Genomic DNA, 23,180 nt, shown 5'->3' with positions numbered 1-23,180 from the left:
TGATGTCATATACTGTATTGCAGCGAATATCAGCTGATGATAGCATGCTAAACATCTCACCCAGGCCTCTCCTCTCTTATATAAACCACTCAGAGCTCCCACTCCAGACTGCTAACTGCAATGCTAACTAAGCTAACTACCTAATGGCAATTAGTGGTTACTTTGGTGTTATGCTGCCCCTTATTTGTTTGGAGAATGAATTTAAGAGGTGGCCAGTTTTTACGTATTGCACCTTCAAATGCTTCCACTTCCCTACATTTTAGAGGCAAATATTGTACATCGTTGTACAAATATTACATTTACACTGCTCAAAATTAGTTAGGGATACTGATATATTATATGTGCCGTATAATATACATAGAATAAACATTTAGTAGGGTATTAGACAACTGTAGTTACTCTGCATGTTGCAAACCGCATCAAAGTAGCATATTTTAAAATCAGTTTATTTTTGTTTTCCGCCGTGCTTGTCGGTTTTTCACCAGGATTACACGAAAACTACTGAATAAATTTCTGAGAAACTTGCAGAGAGGAAGGGTCTCTGCCCAGAATAGACCCCATTAACTTATGGTGTGGATCAGGATAAAGGGACGGATCTAGGATTATTTCTCACATTCTTTAACATTGGCAATGAAAAAAAAGTCATATTTAGCTGGCTGGTACCTATGAGTGAGTCATCGTAGAAACCTCTAGCGGATGTAAATGTGCTTTATTTGAGGTTAGATTATTGTTAGGCCTTGATGGAGGAATACGCTCTACTTTGTGCCATTCTAATTTTATCTGAAACTAGATCAAATAAAAATGATCCCCATCATTGTGAAAATGCTGAATACCAGATCCAATAATTGGCCAGGCTGATAATTGGTCAATCACGTTATACACAGTATACGTACATGTAGATATACAGTATGTATAACTTCACTTTCACTTGTTCTCCTGATACTCAAAGAGGCTCCATGGAACGTTTGTGTTGTGCTGGAAGCTGGTCACTAGTTTATATTAGCGGACTCCATTTCTAAACTAAACATTAGCTCCAGTTGCTCTCTCAGCAGAGAGAGGCCCCACTGTAATGTGCATAAAGTCACGTCCCTTGGCTAATTTGATCTAGAAGCCCTGATCTAAGTGCTATTAAAAAGGCAGAGTAATAAAATCAAAAAGGAAGGTTTTGTTATTTACTGATCTAAAAGAAAGAACACCATTTTTAATCTGCCTCGAGTTCGGCTGGTCGGGGGGAACACATATCAACAGGGGAACACATTTTGGCACAATACCGATGCTCTCCATCAAGTTACTGCCCAGACATTCACATTTGTTTGTCATCGGTTTCTATCACTCTCCCTCTTTGCCTTCTTTGCCTCCTCCATCAGTGGGAGTAGAGCTTCCACAGTTACTTCAGTTGCTCCATGGTTACCTGGAGACACCAACCGGAGAAAACGATGCCTCTTCCTGTGTTGGTTGCACAATGGTACACTCGCTTCCTCCCACTATAGGCACAAATCTTTACGTGGATGGTGTCATTTTTTTCTACTGTGCAATCAGTGTCTACCTCAGAATGACTAGTCAGAGCTAAAAAGCTGTTTACCAGCAGTTTGAATGCATTTATTGATAGAACATTACTTTTAATCCTCAAACACACTTAATATCCAATTCTCTTATTCAAGTATTGTTCATATGGATGCCTTTCACTTGTACACCCTCTCTTCACTTTTACTCAAGCATGACTTTTGGATACTTTGTGCAACACTGCCACCAGCTGACTCAGACTCTACATTGACATGAGAGAGAAATCCGGCCCCGTATGACAACCTCATTACTGATATTGCAGCAGAAATGTAACATGAAGGAGGCAGCTATCTCCTCTGTGTTCTTATGTCACCCAGCTGTGAAAAACACAATCAGCGCTTTTGAGTAAAGGCAAGAGGACGTGGATGTTCTCCACACGCCCTCAGAGAAAACATTAATTAGGAGAAAGCTGATGACTGTGACGGTCAAACAGTCTCTCCTGGTTCATCATTCTTGTCTTTCTGTATGCGGGCCAGTTGAAGCTTGCATCCGTACACCCATGCAGGCTGACATGCCCTCTTGGAGCTAAAACAGTCCTGTGGTACGATCTGCAGAGCCAAAATATCACACGGCAGTTTGTAGCAGACTCCCGTGGCCAACCGAAGCTCTGTTTGTATCCAGAATAGACCAATTTTGCAAAAAGAGCTTCAGTAGCTGCGTTACGTTTAGGCATGACTTTTCCTTTTGTTGTGACTAATGAGGGTGGATATGCCATCTGTTACATCATCACAACTGAGAGAGTGGACGCAGCCAAGAGCTGAGTCATGACACTCCCGTTTCTCCACCGCTTCAGAGAAATAATCTGACTGGGGGGAAGTGAATGAGCAATACTCCTTCCTCCCTCAACAGATACCGTCGTGACGCCCCGGAGCAATCATCTCCTGACCCCCGACTGATTCAGGAAGTCAGTCGTCGACGGTCGTGTTGGGCAGCACCCGGGTGTCAGTGTGTGCAGGCTTTTGGGTGAAAGGCTGGGTGTTGCTGATGAAATGCCAGGGGGTCAGGCAGCTCGGCCAAGATGAGTAAATAATGGTACGTTTTTGATCATCAGAGCAATAATCAGAGGTGACATGTGCCCAGCTCCTGTTCTTGATGATTACAGAGTTTAGTCATTTAAAGTTTGGAGTCTTCTTTTAGTACTTTAGTTGTTGACCCAACATAGTCATTAGAAATACATCATCCCTCTCTCATGCTCCTGAATACTCCACATGGAGTCGTAAGTCATTATAGAACTATTATCATACTAATCCAGTTTACAGTCACAATGATATACCGTCTTGAAGGTATACCATGGTATGAAAATTGACTTCTAATGTATTAGTGTTAGTAATATTTCAAGGTTATATCAAGTTTTATGTCTGTATTCATGAAATTATAATAAAGTGTCTGTCAACCAAAAAAAATGTATTGTTATGATTCAGTTAAGGATTATTGTAACTCATAATAATATTATTATTAATAATAATAATTCTGTACAGCAAGATACTCCAAATTAACCATAACTGCAACTTCATATCTACCTAGAAATATTATAAATGAGATTTATTGAAACACTAAAGGACAGGTTCATATTTGAAGGAACAGAACAAAACATCAGCCTTAAAGAAACAGTTCACCCAAAAATGAAAATGTTGTCATTATCTACTCACCCCATGGCAATGAAAAGTCAATTAAAGTTTTGTAGTCGACAAATATTTCTTGCCTTTATCTTACAATGAATTCTTCAGCTTAAAAAAAGAGTGTGAAAATCATTTTTTCAAATCTCTTTGGGATCTTGGGGCCCATACAGTTCACTCAAAGGAACAGTATAGGGTTATTTCATGATGTTTTTTTTCTCCCCCATCTACTTCAGTTGTTTAGGAGAATTCCCCACCACTGTTTATCTGTGACGCTCCACAAATATTTTGTATTTGACTCTGACTGGCATGGTGGGTGAGATTATGACTGAATTTTCATTTTGGAGTGAACTATTCCTTTAAATCATTTTTTTCCCAGTACAGCACAGTGAAACGTACTAATTTTCATTGTTTCCTGATGCAGTGTAAGTGACAGACATATTAATTCATTGGCAGAAGAATATGGCATAAATAGAAAATTCAAAGGTTTAATTGAGGATTCAAGATTCAAAGGTTTAAGTATCTTTTTATTTAAAAAAAAAAAAAGTCCAACCGGAAATACATTTTAAATAAGAAATAAAAATGAAAAAAAAAAACTTAGATTTAAATAGAAAAAATATATTTATATCTCCGCGACCCTGCAGAGGATTAAGCGGCGTACATATAATGTGTACAGATGATGGATGGATGGATGGATATTTATATCTATTATAAACAAGTAATAGATATAAATAAGAGACAAAGACAGAAGTATTTACGGAAAAAAGATGAAGAAGACCGTGTGCAGACTAGAAAGATAAAGGTTTAATATATATTTATGTGCGTATGTAAATATAAACTGTACTAATATACTTTTATTATCGATCATTTACATGTAGAATGAAACCTGAGGTACATGAAGCCCTGAGGCTGCACACTCCGGTAGAGTAGGTGGCGGTATGCAGCTTTACGAAGAAGAAGAAGAAGAAGAAGTAGAAGAAGAAGAAGAAGAAGAAGAAGAAGAAGAAGAAGAAGAAGAGGAAGTAGAAGAAGAAGAAGAAGTCCGAAGATGAAGTTCGACGGACTTAGCTAACTAGTTTAAAAGAAGGAAAGGATGCTCTTCCATTGTCCTTTTCCTAGTACAAAGTGGGAAATGTTCGAGTTCCGAGATGTTTGGAGCGCAGCCACGAGAATAAAGGTGAGCAGGAAGAGATGCTCATTGTTATTTTAGCACTAGCTAGCTAATATTTGTTCGCCAGTCGCTCTGTTGCTTTCTTAGGTTAGGTTCAGCTCTGCTACGGCAGAGCAATAGGAATGAGGACATCGTACTGCGGTCAAGCCACCCACCAGTCCGAAATCCCCGGTCAAGCTTTCCGCCACTTAATTTGCAGTGCCTGTATATAGGCGATATTACGGTAATGCCGTACCAGAACAGATTTCAAAATAAAAGCAGACACTTATGAAGGCAGTCTGCAATTTCACACAAATACAATCAATCAGCCAGTCTGTTGATGAATTATTTAAACGATTAGTTAATTACTTAATTGAGCATTTAAGGAATTAATTCATTGATTATTTATTTATTTATTATTCAATTCATATTACAATCCTTATTCTTATCACACTGAAGCCGTAGAAGATGTGTGTCATGACATTTCATGTGTTTGTACAATTAGTCCAACATGAAAATAAACACAATAGCTGGAGTTTCTGATGAGGAATTTCAACATAAAAGCCCACTTAATAGTCAAATATTACCAGTTTCCACAGACTCATTTCACTTCAGACTGATAGAATTCAACCTCAGAGACTCACTCAGATAAGGTCAGGAAGTTCTGATGTGGATTTTCAAAATTAAAGCCCTCTAAAATCTGACTTTTGATGATATTTTCCTTTGATTTCAGATTTACCTAACAAGAAAATTACCAGTTTCCACAGACTCATTTCACTTCAGACTGATAGTACTCAATGTCAGAGTTGCACTCAGATAATTCCAGGAGGATCTGATGTGGATTTTATAAATTAAAGCTTTCTAAAATCTGATTTTTGATGATATTTTCCTTTGATTTCAGATTTACCTAACAAGAAAACTACCTGTTTCCACAGACTCATTTCACCTCAGACTGATAGTACTCAATGTCAGAGTTGCACTCAGATAATTCCAGGAGGATCTGATGTGGATTTTCAAAATTAAAGCTTTCTAAAATCGGATTTTTGATGATATTTTCTTTTGATTTCAGATTTACTTTAAAAGAAACCTACCTGTTTCCACAGACTCATTTCACTTCAGACTGATAGTACTCAATGTCAGAGTTGCACTCAGATAATTCCAGGAGGATCTGATGTGGATTTTCAAAATTAAAGCACTCTAAAATCTGACTTTTGATGATATTTTCCTTTGATTTCAGATTTACTTTAAAAGAAAACTACCTGTTTCTATCAGTCTGAAGTGAAATGAGTCTGTGGAAACTGGTAATTTTCTTTTAAAGTAAATCTGAAATCAAAGGAAAATATCATCAAAAGTCAGATTTTAGAGTGCTTTAATTTTGAAAATCCACATCAGATCCTCCTGGAATTATCTGAGTGCAACTCTGACATTGAGTTCTATCAATCTGAAGTAAAATGAGTCTGTGGAAACAGGTAATTTTCTTTAAAAGTAAATCTGAAATCAAAGGAAAATATCATCACAAATCACATTTTAGAGGGCTTCTATTTTGAAAATCCACATCAGAACTTCCTGGCCTTATCTGAGTGAGTCTCTGAGGTTGAGTTCTATCAGTCTGAAGTGAAATGAGTCTGTGGAAACTGGTAATATTTGACTATTAAGTGGGCTTTTATGTTGAAATTCCTCATCAGAAACTCCAGCTATTGTGTTTATTTTCATGTTGGACTAATTGTACAAACAGATGAAATGTCATGACACACATCTTCTACGGCTTCAGTGTGATAAGAATAAGGATTGTAATATGAATTGAATAATAAATAAATAATCAATGAATTAATTCCTTAAATGCTCAATTAAGTAATTAACTAATCGATTAAATAATTCATCAACAGACTGGCTGATTGATTGTATTTGTGTGAAATTGCAGACTGCCTTCATGAGTGTCTGCTTTTATTTTGAAATCTGTTCTGGTACGGCATTACCGTAATATCGCCTATATACAGGCACTGCAAATTAAGTGGCGGATAGTTTGACCGGGGATTTCGGACTGGTGGGTGGCTTGACCGCAGTGACATCGTGGACTTTAAGAAATGTTGAGATTAATGTCGAAATGTCGTGAATAAAGTTAACGCTTTTGGTCCGTCATGTCCAGTTAGGGAAACAACTGACAGCTAACTCTCTCTCTCTCTCTCTCTCTCTCTCTCTCTCTCTCTCTCTCTCTCCACATGATGGACTTTGCTTCCACCATGTGTTCAGGATTCAGAGCTGCAGCCCTATGAGGAAGTTATGTACTGTACTGGTGATTTAAATGACAGATCCCACACCAATGACAAATCATTTGTACTGTTTTGTTTCATGGAGTTAATGTTTAAAACGGCAGATGGAGGAGAAGACTGAGTGAAGTGGGAAGAAACATGAACAGTAAAAGCTCATTATTGAAATGGACGTTGTATCCTGCATGGTTTTGTCTTGACATAAGTATGAAAAAACAACAATGACTCCCAAAACATTTATTTTATGAATTGTGATGCTTTTAATTAACAGTATATGAAACTTACATTTTTAAAGAAAATGACACAATATCCACATTCCCTCTACAATAGAACTGTGTTAAAGATATGAGATTTAACATTTGCACTTGCATTATCCAGATGTTTCCAACTGTGTTCCAGGTACCTGTGTGTTTCATTTGATTGCCTGTCACTATAACTTATGTGAGAGTGTCAGAGAGTGAGGAAGAAGTAAAACATCAGGTGAGTAAACTTTTAAAACGCTGCCTCCTCTGTGAATATTTCTGTCTGAGTCACCTTGATAGATTTTCATCGGCAACATGGGCTTTTTAACAATGAATTTATCTTTCCTTAATTTCCCCCCTGGGACAAATAAAATGTTATGAATTGAGTTTAAAGGGACAGTTCGTGTTTTTTGAAGTGGGGTCATGAGAAGTACATATCTATTGTCGGTCTGTTTCCTAATCACTGATCAGCACAGCCTCAGTTTGTAGTAGAGAGCCGCTCCAGATGCTCAGCTTTGTACCACAGTAAACGGGGTCCAGCGAAAAAGCAAAATAAACCACCTATAACAAGGCTCACCTAAAAAAAAAAACCCATTTACTGCAGTACAAAGCTGAGCTTCTGGGCTGGAGCAGCTCCCTACTCTCTACTCTACTTGTTTTTTTTTTGTCCAAACTAAGGCTGTTCTGATTGGTGCCTACGGTAGGGAACAGACCGACTATAGATATGTACTTTATATGACCCCACTTCAAAAAACACGAACTGTCCCTTTAAGATGATAAATTAATTCTGATTTTCAATTTTCCAATTGACAGTTTGACATCGTGCGAACCTGCTGAAGACTAAAAATGCCCACACCTGTGCCAACCCGAAAATTGCTGAAAGAATACCTGGATGATCTGAATGAAGAAAGGCTGAAGGAATTTCAGTGGTACTTGGTCCAGATTCAGACAGATGGATCCCGACCCATCCCGGAGTCCAAGCTGGAGAAAGCAACCAGAGTGGAAACTGTGAATAAACTGGTGGAGGCTTTTGGGGAAGATGGTGCTGTGGAGTGGACAGTAGATACTTTCTTTCGGATGACTCTTAATGACCTTGCCTCAAAGCTAGTTCAAGGTAAAATATCTCAGTATGTTAATTTTTTTTTTTTTTTACATATTTTTATGCACAAAGATACAGAAACAAATGTCAGGCTGTGTCTGATTAAGTGTAACACTCCTAAACTACAGCTGAGTCTCACGTGGAAGCAGAAAAACAATTAGTATTGGAGTATTTACAGCAGAGTGTAACAAACACTATGATTCCCACTGAGGGACCTGTTACTCCATTACAACAGTATTATTACATAACATATGTAATTGATTTACAGCCAAAGAGAACCAAAGCCTGGAACAGAGAGAAGAAGAGCCAGAGACCTCCTCTGCAAGAGAGAAACCAAGAGAAGTCGATCCCAACATCCTCAAGGATCTCTCATGTTCAATTTGCTTAAGTCTTTTCACTGATCCTGTGATGCTGCAGTGTGGCCACAGTTTCTGTCAGACCTGCGTTCACAAAGACTGGGAGAAGAATATTGTTAGGGAATGCTCACTTTGTAAGCAGGTTATACCTGAAAGTGACCCTCCGATTAATTTCAGTCTGAAAAGTTTGTGTGAAAGCTACGGAGGGAGAAGTCAAGGTGAGCCACCAGGAGGACACAGAAACCACACAGAGTCATTTCAGGTGAGGTTTTACTTACTTAACTGACTTTGTTCAACTGCATTGTTGAATGTTGTATTATGATATCAAATATTTCACTCTGTAAATGAATACTGAATACTGATTATGGGGCACAGGTTTGACAGTTGTATCAATCAGCATTAAAGTTGCTATATTTCTGCATTTATTAACAGAATTGTTGGATCAAAAGAACCAAAAACAATGTCACATTAAATTAAGAGACAGTTGGATTGTGAAGAGATATTAGTTAAAATTGTTTTATTAATTCGAGTGTGATTTTAATTTCAGACTCCACCTGAGAACATCAGAGAGACACAAGAATCTTTAAAAAATGTCAAACAATTGTGTGATTCATCAGTTGAGCACATTAAGGTTTGTCAGCACTTCTACGTATATTATGAGTCACATCTTAAATAAATTAAGAAATGATGAGGATGACCAGTTTCTACTGTGACCCGCAGACTCAGAGCTTCAACACAGAGAATAAGATTATGGATGAATTTAAGAAGCTTCATGCCTTCCTCGACGAAGAGGAAAAGACCAGACGAGCTGCATTAAGGAAAGAAGCGAGACAGAAGATTTGTGTGATACATTTGATGCATGAGAAGATCAAAAACACATACTCGCTGTCTCACACTATGGGAGAAACTGAAGATTTTGGGGACAACGAAAGATTGATATCGGTAATTATCAGATCACATGACAGGTTTAATTCATGAAAAGTAGTCTGACGAATAATGATGCATTTCTTGTCTTCTTTGCAGACCCGTGTGACAGAGGTGCTAAGGTGTGTATAATTAATGATTTTTAAAAAAAAAAAATTTTGCCTTTTGAAAAGAAAAAATCATTTTGTTCCGCCATGAAACAGTTCCTGCATGTCAACATGTAAATTGAAAGAGTTATCGGTAATCACTGTAATCCACTGCTGGCATACTGGCCATGAAGATCCTTCCTCAGGCCACATGATGCCACATTTCCTGTAACGTGTGAACAAAATGCTGAGATACTCAATTCTTTGTGTCTGAGGGAGACAATGTTTCAACTGAAAGCTGCTCATCCTGCGGCTTTATGAGTCGACTTTATACACCTACAGACACAAAGAGATGCAAACGGGAGAGAGACCGGAAGGAAATAAACCTAAGTTCATTCAGACGCTGGGCTCTCTTTCAAACACACACACATGCACACGCATATAAATGCACGTGGTCAAATAAACAGATAACACAAACGCTTTGATAATCGGTGAACCTTTTCTTTTTTATCGATGATCACTTTTCCATAACTCTTTCAAGGTATATATTGTGTGTGAGTAAAGTTTTGGTGGAGATTTTTTAAAAAGACAAACCTGTTAATCATTTTGCTGAATTTGATCCAGAAGGGAGATGGAAATGTTGAATATACTGAAAAGCTCACAAGGACAGATAAATGTGCCCAAGCATTTGGAAAACCTTCAGCTCAAAGTCTGGAAGAAGATGGGGAACGACATAAAACAGAGTAAGTTTTGAGGCCCATAATCTTTGAAGTAATTCAGATTTCACCTCTGGTCATTAAACTCACAGTAATGTGCTTTGTTTGATTTGTAGCTGGCGCTGACAGTGGTGATGAGGACGATGATTTGGGAGGTTTGAATGAAGTTGTGCACCAGATGAATGACAGATGGCAGTTCTTGCCTGGAAACCAAGAACACAATCCCCGCTATCAGCAGAATCAACAGAAAACTCTCAAAAGGAGGAGAGAAGAACAAGACTATGAAGATGGGAAAGTGTCATTTCCTGATCATGATTATTTCACATCCATCCTGACCCATGATAGGACATTTACTCTGTCTCCTGTATTTCCTTGTGTTGATTACAGTCTCATGACATTGCCATTTGAAATCCCATACAATATCATGTCTCGTCCTCCCTTTAAATTTTGTGATGAGGTTGAGGCTGAGGTTCAGGTTGAGAATGAGGATGAGCAGGGCCGTGCAGAGACCCTCAGGGAAATTTTGGAGTCAGAGGAGGGAAGGGGAAGTGATAATGATACAGAGAGTAGGCATGTAGACATGGTTGCAGATCCAGGGGACGGGACCAATTTCTGAAAAACATTAATTGCGCCCCCCCCCCCCTTACAATTGTGATTTACTAATATAACAGTTAAGTAAGCAGTGATATGTGCTGTTGGCTGTTTAAGACAAATAAACAAGAAAGGTAAGCACAATAAATGATTCCCTGCACAGTACAGTGATATTGTGAGCCTCTACGAAGTTGTGATTTTTGGTGGCATGGTATGAGTTGCAAATGGGCAAAAAAAAAATCACATTTGTGTCCCCCCCCAATCCTGACATTGGATCTGCACCCCTGCGTGCAGTCCTTCAGAGAAGATGGTGCTCAAAGTTAAAAGGGGCACATGAACATGAGCACACACTAAGATTTTTTTTTGTAATTTTTCAAACAAAAAGGCAAAACATTTGTTTTCGCCAGATTAATTTCTTTTTGATTCAGTCCTCTTTTTACGAGGCATCTCTGCACTTCTGAATTTTCACGACAATACAAGAAATTAAGATAAACAATAAAAGATATACGCAGTTAAAACTGTTAGTTGCAAAGTGAACTACTGATGACACAATGATCTCTCTGAAGCAGCTTTATATCAGAATTCTATATTCAGCAGAAGCTGTTTGATAATACATGCTGTTAGATTCTTGAACATTTATGACCTAGTATAATGCTTTCTACTACTAAAAGACTAGCAAAATTATATTAAAAGCAAAATTATAGAAAAACACATTTGATTGCAAATGATGTTATTCTGTTTTTCAAACTATCAAAACAGCTGGTGCTATTTCCTACAATTTAACAAAAGTATTCAACAGAACTACTAAACAAAAACAACCAAACAACAGAAAACATCCTGACAAAAGGGACTTTGGACATGAGGGGTAAAGGGGCAAAACTTATCTTATGTCACAACACTGTACTTTATTTCTGTTGTTACATGCTTTAAACTTCTTAAGCCATTATTGTTGTTGTGATACACTCAGGGGAAATCTTGATATTTTGCCAGAAATATATTACATGCTTGAGATATGGTTGTTATATCTGATGTCACATCATTGTACTGTTTTGTTAGCTCGAAGCACCACTGTGCCTAAATCCAGCCTGACTGGGCTGCTAGCATGACTGCTGAGACTTAGTCTTGTTTTTTTTACAGACCTGAAGTAAATATTTTATATGAGGAATGTCAGTTTATCTGTTCATCACCATTTTCCTATGTTTTGTGATTTAGTTGTCATTGTGATAAACTGATATCTTGCATCAAAACTGACTTAATAGAGATAGTGACAAACTGTTACATTTGATGTCAGTTCATTTCATGTACAAGATCAGTGTATAATTGTGATCATGTTTGCATGTTGTTAATATGTAACTCAAAGCCCCACTGTGCCTAAATATTCTAAATGGGGAGACAATTTTCTCCACATGTCTTTGGGATTTTGAGGTATTTTTGTCTTTTGTTATTAAATTAAACTAATATCTTGCTTCCACGTGATGCCACATTTTACCAAGATCAGTGTATTATTTACCAATACCCACCAGCTTCCTGTTTCCACCAAAAAACTATATTTCCTCTAGAATAGAACTGCGTTAAAGATATAGGATTAACATGTCTAAAGACGACTAGACTGAGTCGTGTTTTACTTTATCCAAAACGTTTCCACATATTTTGAAGGTTCCAGTACTTCTCATTTGATTGTCTGTCACAATAACTTCAACATTTGGACAGTGGTCACTTTATATTTGATGAAGTATAGTGACTTTCAATTTAATCTAATTCAAGGTAAAATGTCTCAGTGTGTTAATTCTTTATATACTTTTTATGGACAAAAGATAAACTGAGAAAACAAATGTTTTGTACATTTTTACTGTCACTTTTATTGTGATGTTAAGACAAGCTGTGTCTTATTAAATGTCAGACTCTTAAACTGCAGCTGAGCCTCATGTGGAAACAGAAAGACAACTGCAGTATTAACAGTGTAACAAATATCATGATTCCCACTGAGGAACCTGTCACTTCATTATAGCAGTAATGACGTCTGAATATTACAGGCTGGACACACACAATGCGCATGTTGTGTGCTGTGTAACTTTCCACGTCCGTGTCCGTATCCGTGTCCACAAGTTAAACAAGCAACCCTAAAACTACCTGTTGACATGAACACCATGCCAACATTTGACTACAGTTTTAATGTCTGCATGTGTAGAATATGTTGTGGACAGGCAGAGAATATACACAACAGGTGAGGAACAGTTCATTTCCTTTGGACACTCTTTTTCTCATATTCAATTTAAAACTTTAGATGAGGTGACGCAGTGTGTGACGCGCATGAGAGGCAACACTGACACGTCATTCGCTGCCTACTCTGTTTCCTGGTTTGGTGTGAAACCGGGAATTCGTGGTTGATGTTGGATGGCTTAAAACTAGGAAGCACTTTGGATAGTGTTGCATAGCTCAGACAGCATTTCTAGCAGAAGGTGCATTTTCGAGTTCTGGGATTTTCTGCAAGGCAGCCACAAGAATAAAGGTGAGCAGCAAGAGATAATGATGATTTTTTTCAGTGGCAGAATTGTAGGTATAGGGAGCATTCAAAGTGAAGGTGGGACAGTCTGACAGAGGTTTGAGGGGTTTTCCCTAAGAAAATCCTCTGCAATCTGATACGTATTATTCGTTTTGTAAATTATTTGTCAACCTTAGATTTAGTTGATATGTTAGTAACAAGGACAAAATCCATAAACCTAGTGTGGAGTTCTGAAGCAGTTTGCATTAATGACAGATATCACAGTTATCCAAGTCTCCTACAACCATCGTCAGTCTGGTGCTCTTATGAACATTACAACAGGTTTAGATGTGAATATTCCTCCTGTCACAGTGGCCTTACAGCGATCTCTTCAGACTGGATTGGGGACTTTGTGCAACTGTAAGAATATATGAACAGGATGAATAATTATAGAATGGAAACGCTCTTTCATTGTACATATGGACATGTATCACTGTTTCCCACATAAAAAATATGTCCACACAGTTGAAGAGGTTTATGAGAAGACCCAAAAATGTTTTTTGGTTTCAGTCTGTTCCGTTATTAACTGAAAGAATGATTACACACAGCAAAACATGTTTTTCGTTCATGGGTTGGTCAGTATGACCTTACAATAATTGTGATATTTTCAGGATAATAAATTGATAATCGATTCATACACCAAATCACATCATAAATGTAAGGAATATATTTTTTAGATATTGCGACAATATTATAGGATGACTACTGATACCCTCGCAAAACATTAACACAACAAGATTTTTGATCAATTATCATCAGCAATGTGGATAAAATGACTAAGTGGTCAAAGACACGTATAAGAACAAGTAGAACAGTCTGGTTGGTTCAGTAAAATTAAATCACTTTACTATAATGCAGCTTTTAAAAAAGGGAAGCACTGATACCAATGTTTTCAAACTGAGTATGAGTATGGGTATTTCATTTGTGTACTTGCCAGTACCAAGTACCAACACCAATATTTCTACCACAAAAACAACCATTAGGTTACAGACACACTGAACTGGAAGACATGATTCATTTTCTGCTCTACTTGTTACAACAAATGATAATAAATGAAATAAAATAAATATAAATAACAGCCTCAGCATTGGCACTATCTTCATATTTGATATTTAAAATTTGACAAATTAAACAATGAAACTTTTACACAGTTAACACAGTCAATTTAATATCACGACTAAACTATGTTACAGTCTCCACATTTGAATCAGTGTGATATATACTGAAGTAGCCTAGTAGTTGTATCAACTTCTGCATGTAATCAAGTAAAAGAACATTTAAAAAACATTTCGGCAGTACTCGTTGTCACTTAACATTTAATCATACAGATATATAATACCGCTGGTATGTATTATTTTCTTCTCTCTTTAAGGAAAAGAAGGGCTGCATTTAAAAATAAGATGGTGAAATTAAATAAAATACATTTTTAAGAATCGTGCATCTTAAAATAATGTGCTTTAATTTTGAAGAATAACTTTTCTGTTACTGTTTCCCCTCAAGTAAGGTTTCAGCTACTGAACTTCAATAAATGGCTTTCTGCATTGACCAAAAATCGAAGCGACTCCCAGAGAACGCCACGTAGAGTTACTTTTCTGTGTCCGGGTTACACCTCTCTCGATGTGCCACTCGCTTCTCGCTTCTTTCATCTGTCTGTATTCAGAGTAGTAATGTTTACCGCCTGGAATGCAGAGATTTGATTGGCTGAGTAGCATTAGTCGGTCAAAATAGAAGCGCCTCAACAAAATGTAAAATTATCATACTTATTATACTTTATTGACTATAGGTCCAGGTCTGTATATTATGGCATCTGGGTCCAGACTCGGACCACGGTCCGCCTGTTAGCGCTCTATGCAAGACACTAGGATCAGAAATGTCAACAAGAAATGACAAGCTGCCCTCTGATACAGCGGTCTTCAGTTTCAATGTAAGGCCTAATGCAGTAAAGTGGTATCAGTGAATTATGGCGAGTACGAGTATATGAGCGTTGTATCTGCCCGACACCCGATGCCAGTATCGGCATAGGTGCATCCCTACTTTTCCCTACCAGGAAAAGACGAAACTTGTGTTATACCAGGATATAACGGTATCCAAAATAGTAAATTGTATCTTGTCACATGTCACAATAACGATACAATATCAACATTTTGTCCAGACCTAGTAACTGACAAGTGTTTTATGACTGCTTGAATTACTGTGAACGTATCCTCTAATGATGCATACAGAATTAGCTGTATGTTCTACCTCTCTAGAGGCACTGTGTGTTTATGTATTTCCTTAGTTTTTTTTTTTTATTTTGGGAAGAAAGAAAAAAAAATTACTGGCGTCATTACCTGCCATAAAACCTGTGATCGCTCAAAGCCAGTACTGGACATGAAGTCAGTAAAACCAACACAGCACAGATGGACTTTGCTTCCTCCATGTGCTCAAGAAGCAGAGCTGCAGCATGTAGAAAATGGAGCCCTATAAGGAAGTCATGTAGCGTACTGGTGCTTTTAAATGACAGATCTCACACCAATGAGAAATAATTTGCACTGTTTTGTTTTTTGTAGTTAATGTTTAAATTGGTAGATTGAGAAGACTGAGTGACACAAGTGTGAAGTGAAAAGAAACATGAACAGTAAAAGCTCAGTGTGATACTGACCTTTTATTGAAATGGATGTTTGTATCCTGCACAGTTTTGCATTTACATAAGTATGAAAAGACAACAATGACTCCCAACACATGTAATTTATGAATCATGATGCTTTTAATTCAACAGAGAATAAAAATTTTATTTGAAAAGAAAATGACACAATATCCACATTTCCTCTAGAATAGAAACTTTGTTAAAGATACACAATTTAACATGTGTACTTACATTAACCAAATGTTTTGCAACTCTGCTCAAGTTACCTGTGTGTTTCATTTGATCGCCTGTTGCTATAACTTCAGCGAGAACATCAGAGACGGAGGAAGGAAGTAAAACATCAGGTGAGTAAACGCGCTGGCATCCCGGTGCCAGGAAACCCGGCTGAAGTGAGGTGCTGCGGTTGCTGGAAACAGGAAGTGGAGGGCGCTGGCATCTCGGTGCCATGAGCCGCAGTTGAAGCAATCTGCTGTGGTTGCTGGAAACAGGAATTAGAGGGTGCGGGCATCCCGGAGCCAGGAGCCCCTTCAAAGATTGGCTGTTGTGATAGCTAGAACTGGATGGCAGTGGGCGCCATGACGTTTGCCCTTGATGTTGTAGGCTGCTGGTGTCAATGATGAAAATCCTGATAGGAATTGGAGTGTCCTGAAATCCATCTGGGCGCTCCCTCTGGAGTGGAGTGATGACGAGAGGTTGTAGCAGAAACTCTGGAGTCGTTTGGTCTGTCTCAGGATCTCTGTCTCCACTTTCGCTGCTGCACTTTGTTGTCTTTGGGCTGTAGTATTTAATTGTACTGTCCCTTTAACATGAGCATCGACGTCGCGGCGTGCTGGGGTGCGCATGATGACGTCACCCAGAAGAGAGCTGGTGTTGACGGAACAAGCTAACATGAGTGTGGAGAAAGTTTGGCTTTATAGTTCTTTCGATGAAAAAGAATTCATTTGTCATTTGAAGTTTTCTGGAGAGTGGCTACTGTCCAATCTGTGATTTTGGAAGATGAAAGCCGGTCGGCGGGACTCACCGGAGCGTGGTGACGCTGCGACCCGCGAGTTGTTTGGCCGGTGTTGGCGGAACAATGGTGGGCTTCGCTTCTCAGAAGTGAAGAAGTCGGCGAACTGTGGCGAACTGCGGTGACGGCGACTCTCTGTTCCGGAATTTCGTTGTCCTCCCTTTGCTGCGGAAGGAGGTGGGCTGGGAGACACGGAGGAGTCGTCGAGTGAACTATGATAATCTTGGATGTTGAGGAGAGATGAACCAGGCAGGATGTCGGCTTCTGATGAGTGGTGATCCTGATCTCGTCTGAATGATCATCGTCCAACGGGGATAACGTTACGAAGTCCATGATGAGGTGAGTAGAGGCTGATGTTGCTCGTAGATAAGTTTGGATGTGCTCGGGCAAGGCAATGCCGTGTGATCTCGTTTCTGGGTACTAGAGCCGCTGAGAGGGTCAGGTGGTTATTTATAGGAATATCGGAAGTTGGCGCAGTTGAGGTGTGGTCCTGCTCCTGAAACTTCGCCATAAGCTTCAATTTACAGTGTAACAAATATTATGATACCCACTGAGGAACCTGTGACTTCATTATAGCAGTATTATTATTTAACACATGTATTTGATTTACAGCCAAAGTGGACCAAAGCATGGAACAGAGAGAAGAAGAGCCAGAAACCTCCTCTGCAAGAGAGAAACCAAGAGAAGTGGATCCCACCTTCCTCAAGGATCTCTCTTGTTCTATTTGCTTAAGTCTTTTCACTGATCCTGTGGTGCTGCAGTGTGGCCACAGTTTCTGTCAGACCTGCGTTCATGAATACTGGGAGAAGAATATCGTTAGGGAATGCTCACTTTGTAAGCAGTTAATACCTGAAGGTGACCCTCCGATTAATTTTAGTCTGAAGAGTTTGTGTGAAAAGTACAGAGGGAGAAGTCAAGGTGAGCCGTCGGGAGGAAACAGAAACCACACAGAGACATTTCAGGTGAAGTTTTAGTTATTTAAATGACTTGTTGTATGTCACATCATGATGAAAAAATATTGAACTGTGTAAATGAGTCACACTAAAGTAAGAGACAGCTGGATTGTGAAGAGATATTAATTAAAATTGCTTTATTAATTAAAATGTGATTTTAATTTCAGACTGCACCCGAGAACATCAGAGAGAAGCAGGAAGCTTTAAAAGAAGACAAACAATTGTGTGATTCATCAATTGAGCGCATTAAGGTTTGTCAGCACTTCTACATGTATTTTTACTTTGAGTCACGTCTTGAATAAATTAAGAAATGAAGATGATGAGCAGGTTCTGCTGTGACCCACAGACTCAGATTATGGAAGTTTTAAAGAAGAAAAGGACCAGAGGAGCTGCATTAAGAAAAGAGTGAATCTGAAGAATCATTTGATGCATGAGAAGATCAAAAACAAGTCTGGGCCCGGCAAAAGATTCATAGGGGTAAATATCAGATTACATGATAGGTTTAATTCGTGAAAAGTAATCTGAGGAATTATGATACATTTCTTGTCTCTTTGCAGGACTGTAAGCCTGACATGAAAAGGTGTGTATGATTAATGATGTTGTCTTGCCTTTTGATAAAATTCAAAACGCTGAGATACTCAATTCTTTCTGTCTGAGGGAGACAATGTTTCAGCTGAAAAATCCTGCTCCTCCTGCAGGTTTATGAGTTTACTTCATTCACCTACAGACACAAAGAGACACAAACAGGAGAGAGACTGGAAGGAAATGACCTGAATTTCTAAGTTTATTCAGACGCTGGTCTCTCTCTCTCTCAAACTCACACACATGCACACAGCATATAAATGCTCACAGTCACATAAACAGATGCACAAATGGTTCAGTGATCAGTGAACCTTTTCTCTTCACAGCAATTATCGATGAGCACTTTTCGATAATTCTTTCAAGGTATATATGGTGTATGAGTAAAGTTTTAGGGGAGACTTTTAAAAAGACAAACCTGTTAAGTAATTTCTTGAATTTGATCCAGAATGCGGAGGCCTTTGAGGAATCTACAGAAATCTTCAAAAGCAAAGACACATTTTTCCAAGCATTTGGAAAACCTTCAGCTCGAAGTCTCGAAGAAGATGGGGAATGACATAAAAAAGAGTAAGTTTTGAGGCCCGTAATATTTGAAGTAATTCAGATTTCACCTCTGGTCATTAAACTCACCAGTGCTTTCTGTTTGATTTGTAGCTGGCACTGACAATGGCCATGAGAAGGAGCATTTGTCAGTTTTGCACATGATGAATGATAAACGGCAGCTGTTTCCTGGAAACCCAGAATGCAGCACCCACTGTGAGCAGAATCAAGAGAGAAATCTCAAAAGGAGGAGAGTAGAACAAGACTCCGAAAATGGGAACGTGTCAGTTCATGGTCCTGATAATAACACATCAATACTGACCCATGAGCAGACATTTACCCAGTCTCCTGTCGATGACTTCAGTCTGTCGTCAGAGGAATCTGAGTATGAGGACCAAGACGTCATGCATGTTCCTGTAGCTCAGATGAGCTCGTCAGAGGAATTTGAGTATGAGGACCAAGACGTCATGTATGTTCCTGTAGCTCAGACGAGCCATCCACCCAGGCACGAGGAGTCCCTGTTTCTTTTGGAACTGAATGGAGGGTCGTCAGCTGCACAAGTAACACCTGGGCCAGTGTGCTCTGCCAATAAAGACCTTCCTCATTCTGCAGACGTGCACTCTGGGGACTGACCCCTGCTCACCAGCAGGCCTGATGGCAGCACATTTTCCTTGTTTCTTTTGATCTGCACATACATATTCACCCATACATGCTTTCATTAATGATACTGATCTTTACACATTTTCCTTGGTTGATTTATGCTTGTGGGACCTATAAAAACTACTTGCTACTAGCCAGCTCCTGTTAATCTCCCTACTTGACACAGCCTTGGAGCCGGGTTGAGACAACGTTAAATTGGGCTCGGGCTCATAATTACAGTTAATGTGTTGGGGCCGGCCGGCTCGGACACAACGTGCACAAGCTTGGGTCGGGTCGGGCTTGATTTTGTGGGCCCGATCCAAGCTGTAATTGTTATTAAAGGGAAACTATTCAGTTTTGGCAATTTCTTTGCTGTTTTCTCGCTGGCCTAAAGTTGCATGGCTGGTTTTTCAGCTCACAGGTGCTGGGGGGAAGCGAGTTATATGACTGGTTATATGACCAGAAAAAGTCATATAACCATCCAATGACTCTGAAGCTGTTAAGTTAAAGTAAATTAAGCTAAAAAACTGCAGTTTCCCTTTAATGTGCAAATTAATAGTGAAATGTGCACTTTTTTTAGGTGTTCTACTTTTTTTCCATATGACTGATAAAAAATATTTTCCATTTTGACTATATGATTGATTCATGGAGACAACAGTGGAGAGACTAAATATACGTAACAGTGGAGAGACGCTATTAAAATCAATTTTGCAACCTGTACATATAAATCCACTTAAATACATTATTTCAGTAGTTGACAGATTGAAGAATGTGATATAACAAATTGGTTATCCCAGTGTAAATGGTTTTTGATGTAATGCTAAAATTGCAACTGTCCCTGGTCTCCTACTTACCATTCCTTTTGTAAATCCTTTGTCAACCTTAGATGATATGTTAGTAACAAAGACAAAATCCACAAACCTAGTGTGGAGTTTAGAGGCACTTTGCTTTACTGACAGATATGACAGTTATACAAGTCTGGAGCTCTTATGAACATTACAGCAGGTTTAGATGTGACTGTTCCTCCTGTTCACAGTGACCTTACAGCGATCTATTCAGAATGGATGGGGGACTTTGGGCAGCTGAAAGAATATATGAACAGGATGAATAATTATAGAATGGAAAAGCTCTTTCATTGTACATATGGATGTGTGTCAGTGTTTCCTGTCAGACTGTGGAGGGTGGACTTTTCATTTGCATTGTTTTGCTTTTTGTGGTTATTTTTTATAATGGTAGATGGAGGAGAAGGCTGAGTGAAGTGTGAAGTGGAAAGAAACATGAACAGTAAAAGCTGATCTTTTTTGACATGGATGTTTGTATACTGTACAGTTTTGTTTTTACATAAATATGAAAAGGCAACAATGACTCCAAAACATTTTTTTTTTGATGAATTGCAATGCTTTTAATTCAACAGTATATAAAATTTTATTTGAAAAGACAATGACACAATATTCAAATTTCCTCTAGAATAGACCTGTGTTAAAGATATACAATTGATTCCAATTGTTCAAGGCACCTGTGTGTTTCATTTGATGGCCTGTCGCTATAACATCAGCGAGAGTGTCAGAGAGCGAGGAAAGAAGTAAAACATCAGGTGAGTAAACTTTTAAAACATTGCCTCATCCTTGAACATTTCTGTCTGAGTCATGTTTATTGATTTTCATTGGCAACATGGGCTGTTTAACAATGAAGATGCTCTTGCTGTACTATAGATATTTATGAATTTAATTTTTACATGAATTCTAATTTTTATTTCCTACTGATAGTTTGACATCCTGTGAATCTGCTGAAGATTAAAAATGGCCACACCTGTGCCAGTACCAAAGTTGCTGAAACAATTCCTGGATGATCTGGATGCAGAAAGGCTGCAGGATTTTCACTGGCATTCATGCCAGATTGAGACTGATGGATCTCGACCCAACCCGAAGTCCCATCTGCAGAACGCTACCAGAGTGACAACTGTGGATAAACTGGTGGAGGCTTTCGGGGAAGATGGTGCTGTGAAGAGGACAGTGGATATTTTCCGTGAGATGAAGTGTAATGACCTTGCCTCAAAGCTAGCGCAAGGTAAAATGTCTTAGTATTTTAATTCCTTATATATTTGTATGCACAAAAAATACAAAAACAAATGTTTTGTACATTTTTACTTTCACTTTTATAGTGATGTTATGGCAAGCAGAGTCTGATAAACTGTCAGACTCTTATACTCTTGTACTCTTGTAAATACTCTCATATTCACAGCAGAGTATAACAAATACTAAAACCTCTGGTCATTAAACTCAGCAGTGAAGTGCTTTCTGTTTTAGTTGTAGCCTCTGTGGTTGATGATGAGGATGAGGAGGAAGAGGACAAGGAAGAAGAGAAAGAGGAAGAGGAGGAAGAAGATGAGGAGGACAAGGAAGAGGAAGAGGAGAAAAAGGAAGAGGACAAGTACAAGGAGAATGAGGAGCAAGAGGAAGAGGAGGAGGAGGAGTGAAAGGACGATGAAGAGGAAGAGGACGAGGACTAGCAGGGCCACGCAGAGATCTTCATAGAGGATGGTGTTCAAAGTTAAACGGGGCACATGGAGCTGGAGATGAAACAATAAATTGATCAGTCGATCAAAAGAAAATTAATTGAATTTCAGTAATTTTTTAAACAAACACACAAAACATTTGTTTGCTGCAGATTAATTTATGTTTGTTTCAGACCGCTCTTTAGGAGGCATCGCTGCACTGCTGAAATTTCACGATAATACAAGAAATCAAGATAATAAAAGATAAACACAGCTAAAACTATGTAAGTTGCAAAGTGAACTACCGATGACACAATGATCTCGTAAGCAGCTTTATATTAGAATTCTAGATTTAGCGGAAGCTGTTTGTTAATACATGCTGTTAGATTCTTGAACATTTATGGCCGACTTTTCTCAAATATAATGTTTTCTACTACTAAAAGACTATATTAAAAGGGAAATGATAGAAAAACACATTTGATCGCAAAGGATGTTATTCTGTTCTTCAAACTATAAAAACAGTTGGTGTTGTTTCCTACAATTCAACAAAAGTATTAAACAGATCGACTACTACTAAACAATATCAACCAAACAACAGAATACATCCTGACCTGAAGTAAATATTTTATATGAGGAATCTCAGTTTATTTGATAGTTTCTGTTGTTTTATGGGTGTTTAAGGTCTTTTGTGTTTTCTGATGTTTAATGATTTAGTCGTTGTTGTGATAATTTGATATCTTGCATCAAAATTGACTTAATAGAGGTACTGAAAAACTGTTAAATTTGATGTCAGTTCATTTTATGTTCAAGATCAATGTCTAATCATTATCATGTTTTCATGCTGATGTTAGTATTTAGCTCAAAGCACCACTGTGCCTAAATATTCTAAATTAGGAGACATTCATCTCTTTGGGATTTTGAGGTATTTTTGTCTTTTGTTATCAAATCCTAATATCTTGCTTTCATATGATGCCACTTTTTAATAAGATCGGTGTATAATTTACCAATAAAGCTCATCAAAGCATGTTTTTGCAGTTTTCTTTTTTTTTTTTTTTAACTGGAGTTCATTTTCTCATTAATGAAACTGCTTCAAGAGCTGTGATTTATTCAGTGAGACTTTATTCAATGTGAAGCCGTGCAGACAAAAAACCCCACCAGCTTCCTGTTTTCTTCACCGTCACCCAGGAA

At 38.3% G+C, this 23,180-nt stretch overlaps 2 protein-coding genes and 1 long non-coding RNA gene across 6 annotated transcripts; 2 read left to right on the top strand and 1 right to left on the bottom strand.

Moving 5' to 3' along the window:
* Positions 1-4,171: 4,171 nt before the first annotated feature.
* Positions 4,172-12,098, top strand: LOC119009798 (tripartite motif-containing protein 5-like). 2 transcript variants are annotated; one of them, XM_037081410.1, is made up of 10 exons: positions 4,172-4,356; positions 6,580-6,801; positions 6,996-7,076; positions 7,652-7,952; positions 8,206-8,555; positions 8,841-8,924; positions 9,014-9,235; positions 9,317-9,339; positions 9,928-10,046; positions 10,136-12,098. In XM_037081410.1, the coding sequence occupies exons 4-10, from the start codon at positions 7,685-7,687 to the stop codon at positions 10,633-10,635; spliced, it is 1,566 nt and encodes a 521-aa protein (XP_036937305.1). In that variant the 5' UTR covers positions 4,172-4,356; positions 6,580-6,801; positions 6,996-7,076; positions 7,652-7,684; the 3' UTR covers positions 10,636-12,098. The 2 variants fall into 2 exon arrangements, with proteins under 2 accessions (XP_036937305.1, XP_036937303.1); XM_037081408.1 differs by lacking the exon at positions 6,580-6,801 and having other exon boundaries at positions 4,173-4,356.
* On the bottom strand, positions 8,973-19,323 carry LOC119009800. The gene is made up of 4 exons (XR_005071823.1): positions 19,182-19,323; positions 18,950-19,073; positions 9,898-10,014; positions 8,973-9,101 (listed from the first exon to the last, which is right to left on the bottom strand). It is a non-coding gene; the product is annotated as an uncharacterized LOC119009800 (long non-coding RNA).
* Positions 16,636-23,008, top strand: LOC119009799. Of its 3 annotated transcripts, XR_005071822.1 has the most exons (10): positions 16,636-17,126; positions 17,400-17,749; positions 17,908-17,991; positions 18,087-18,217; positions 18,298-18,320; positions 18,768-18,886; positions 18,974-19,260; positions 19,322-21,092; positions 21,265-21,565; positions 21,805-23,008. XR_005071822.1 is itself a non-coding variant. In XM_037081411.1 (2 exons), the coding sequence occupies exons 1-2, from the start codon at positions 18,769-18,771 to the stop codon at positions 19,489-19,491; spliced, it is 636 nt and encodes a 211-aa protein (XP_036937306.1). In that variant the 5' UTR covers positions 18,745-18,768; the 3' UTR covers positions 19,492-20,863. The 3 variants fall into 3 exon arrangements, 1 of the variants encoding a protein (XP_036937306.1); XR_005071821.1 differs by having other exon boundaries at positions 18,974-21,092; XM_037081411.1 differs by lacking the exons at positions 16,636-17,126; positions 17,400-17,749; positions 17,908-17,991; ... (2 more) ...; positions 21,265-21,565; positions 21,805-23,008 and having other exon boundaries at positions 18,745-18,886; positions 18,974-20,863.
* The last annotated feature ends 172 nt before the right edge of the window (positions 23,009-23,180 follow it).

This window comes from Acanthopagrus latus, chromosome 20, assembly GCF_904848185.1.
Source record: "Acanthopagrus latus isolate v.2019 chromosome 20, fAcaLat1.1, whole genome shotgun sequence".
Lineage (NCBI taxonomy): Eukaryota > Metazoa > Chordata > Actinopteri > Spariformes > Sparidae > Acanthopagrus > Acanthopagrus latus.
The sequence above is the reverse complement of the archived record's forward strand: the minus strand, read 5'-3'. Positions and strand labels throughout refer to the sequence as shown.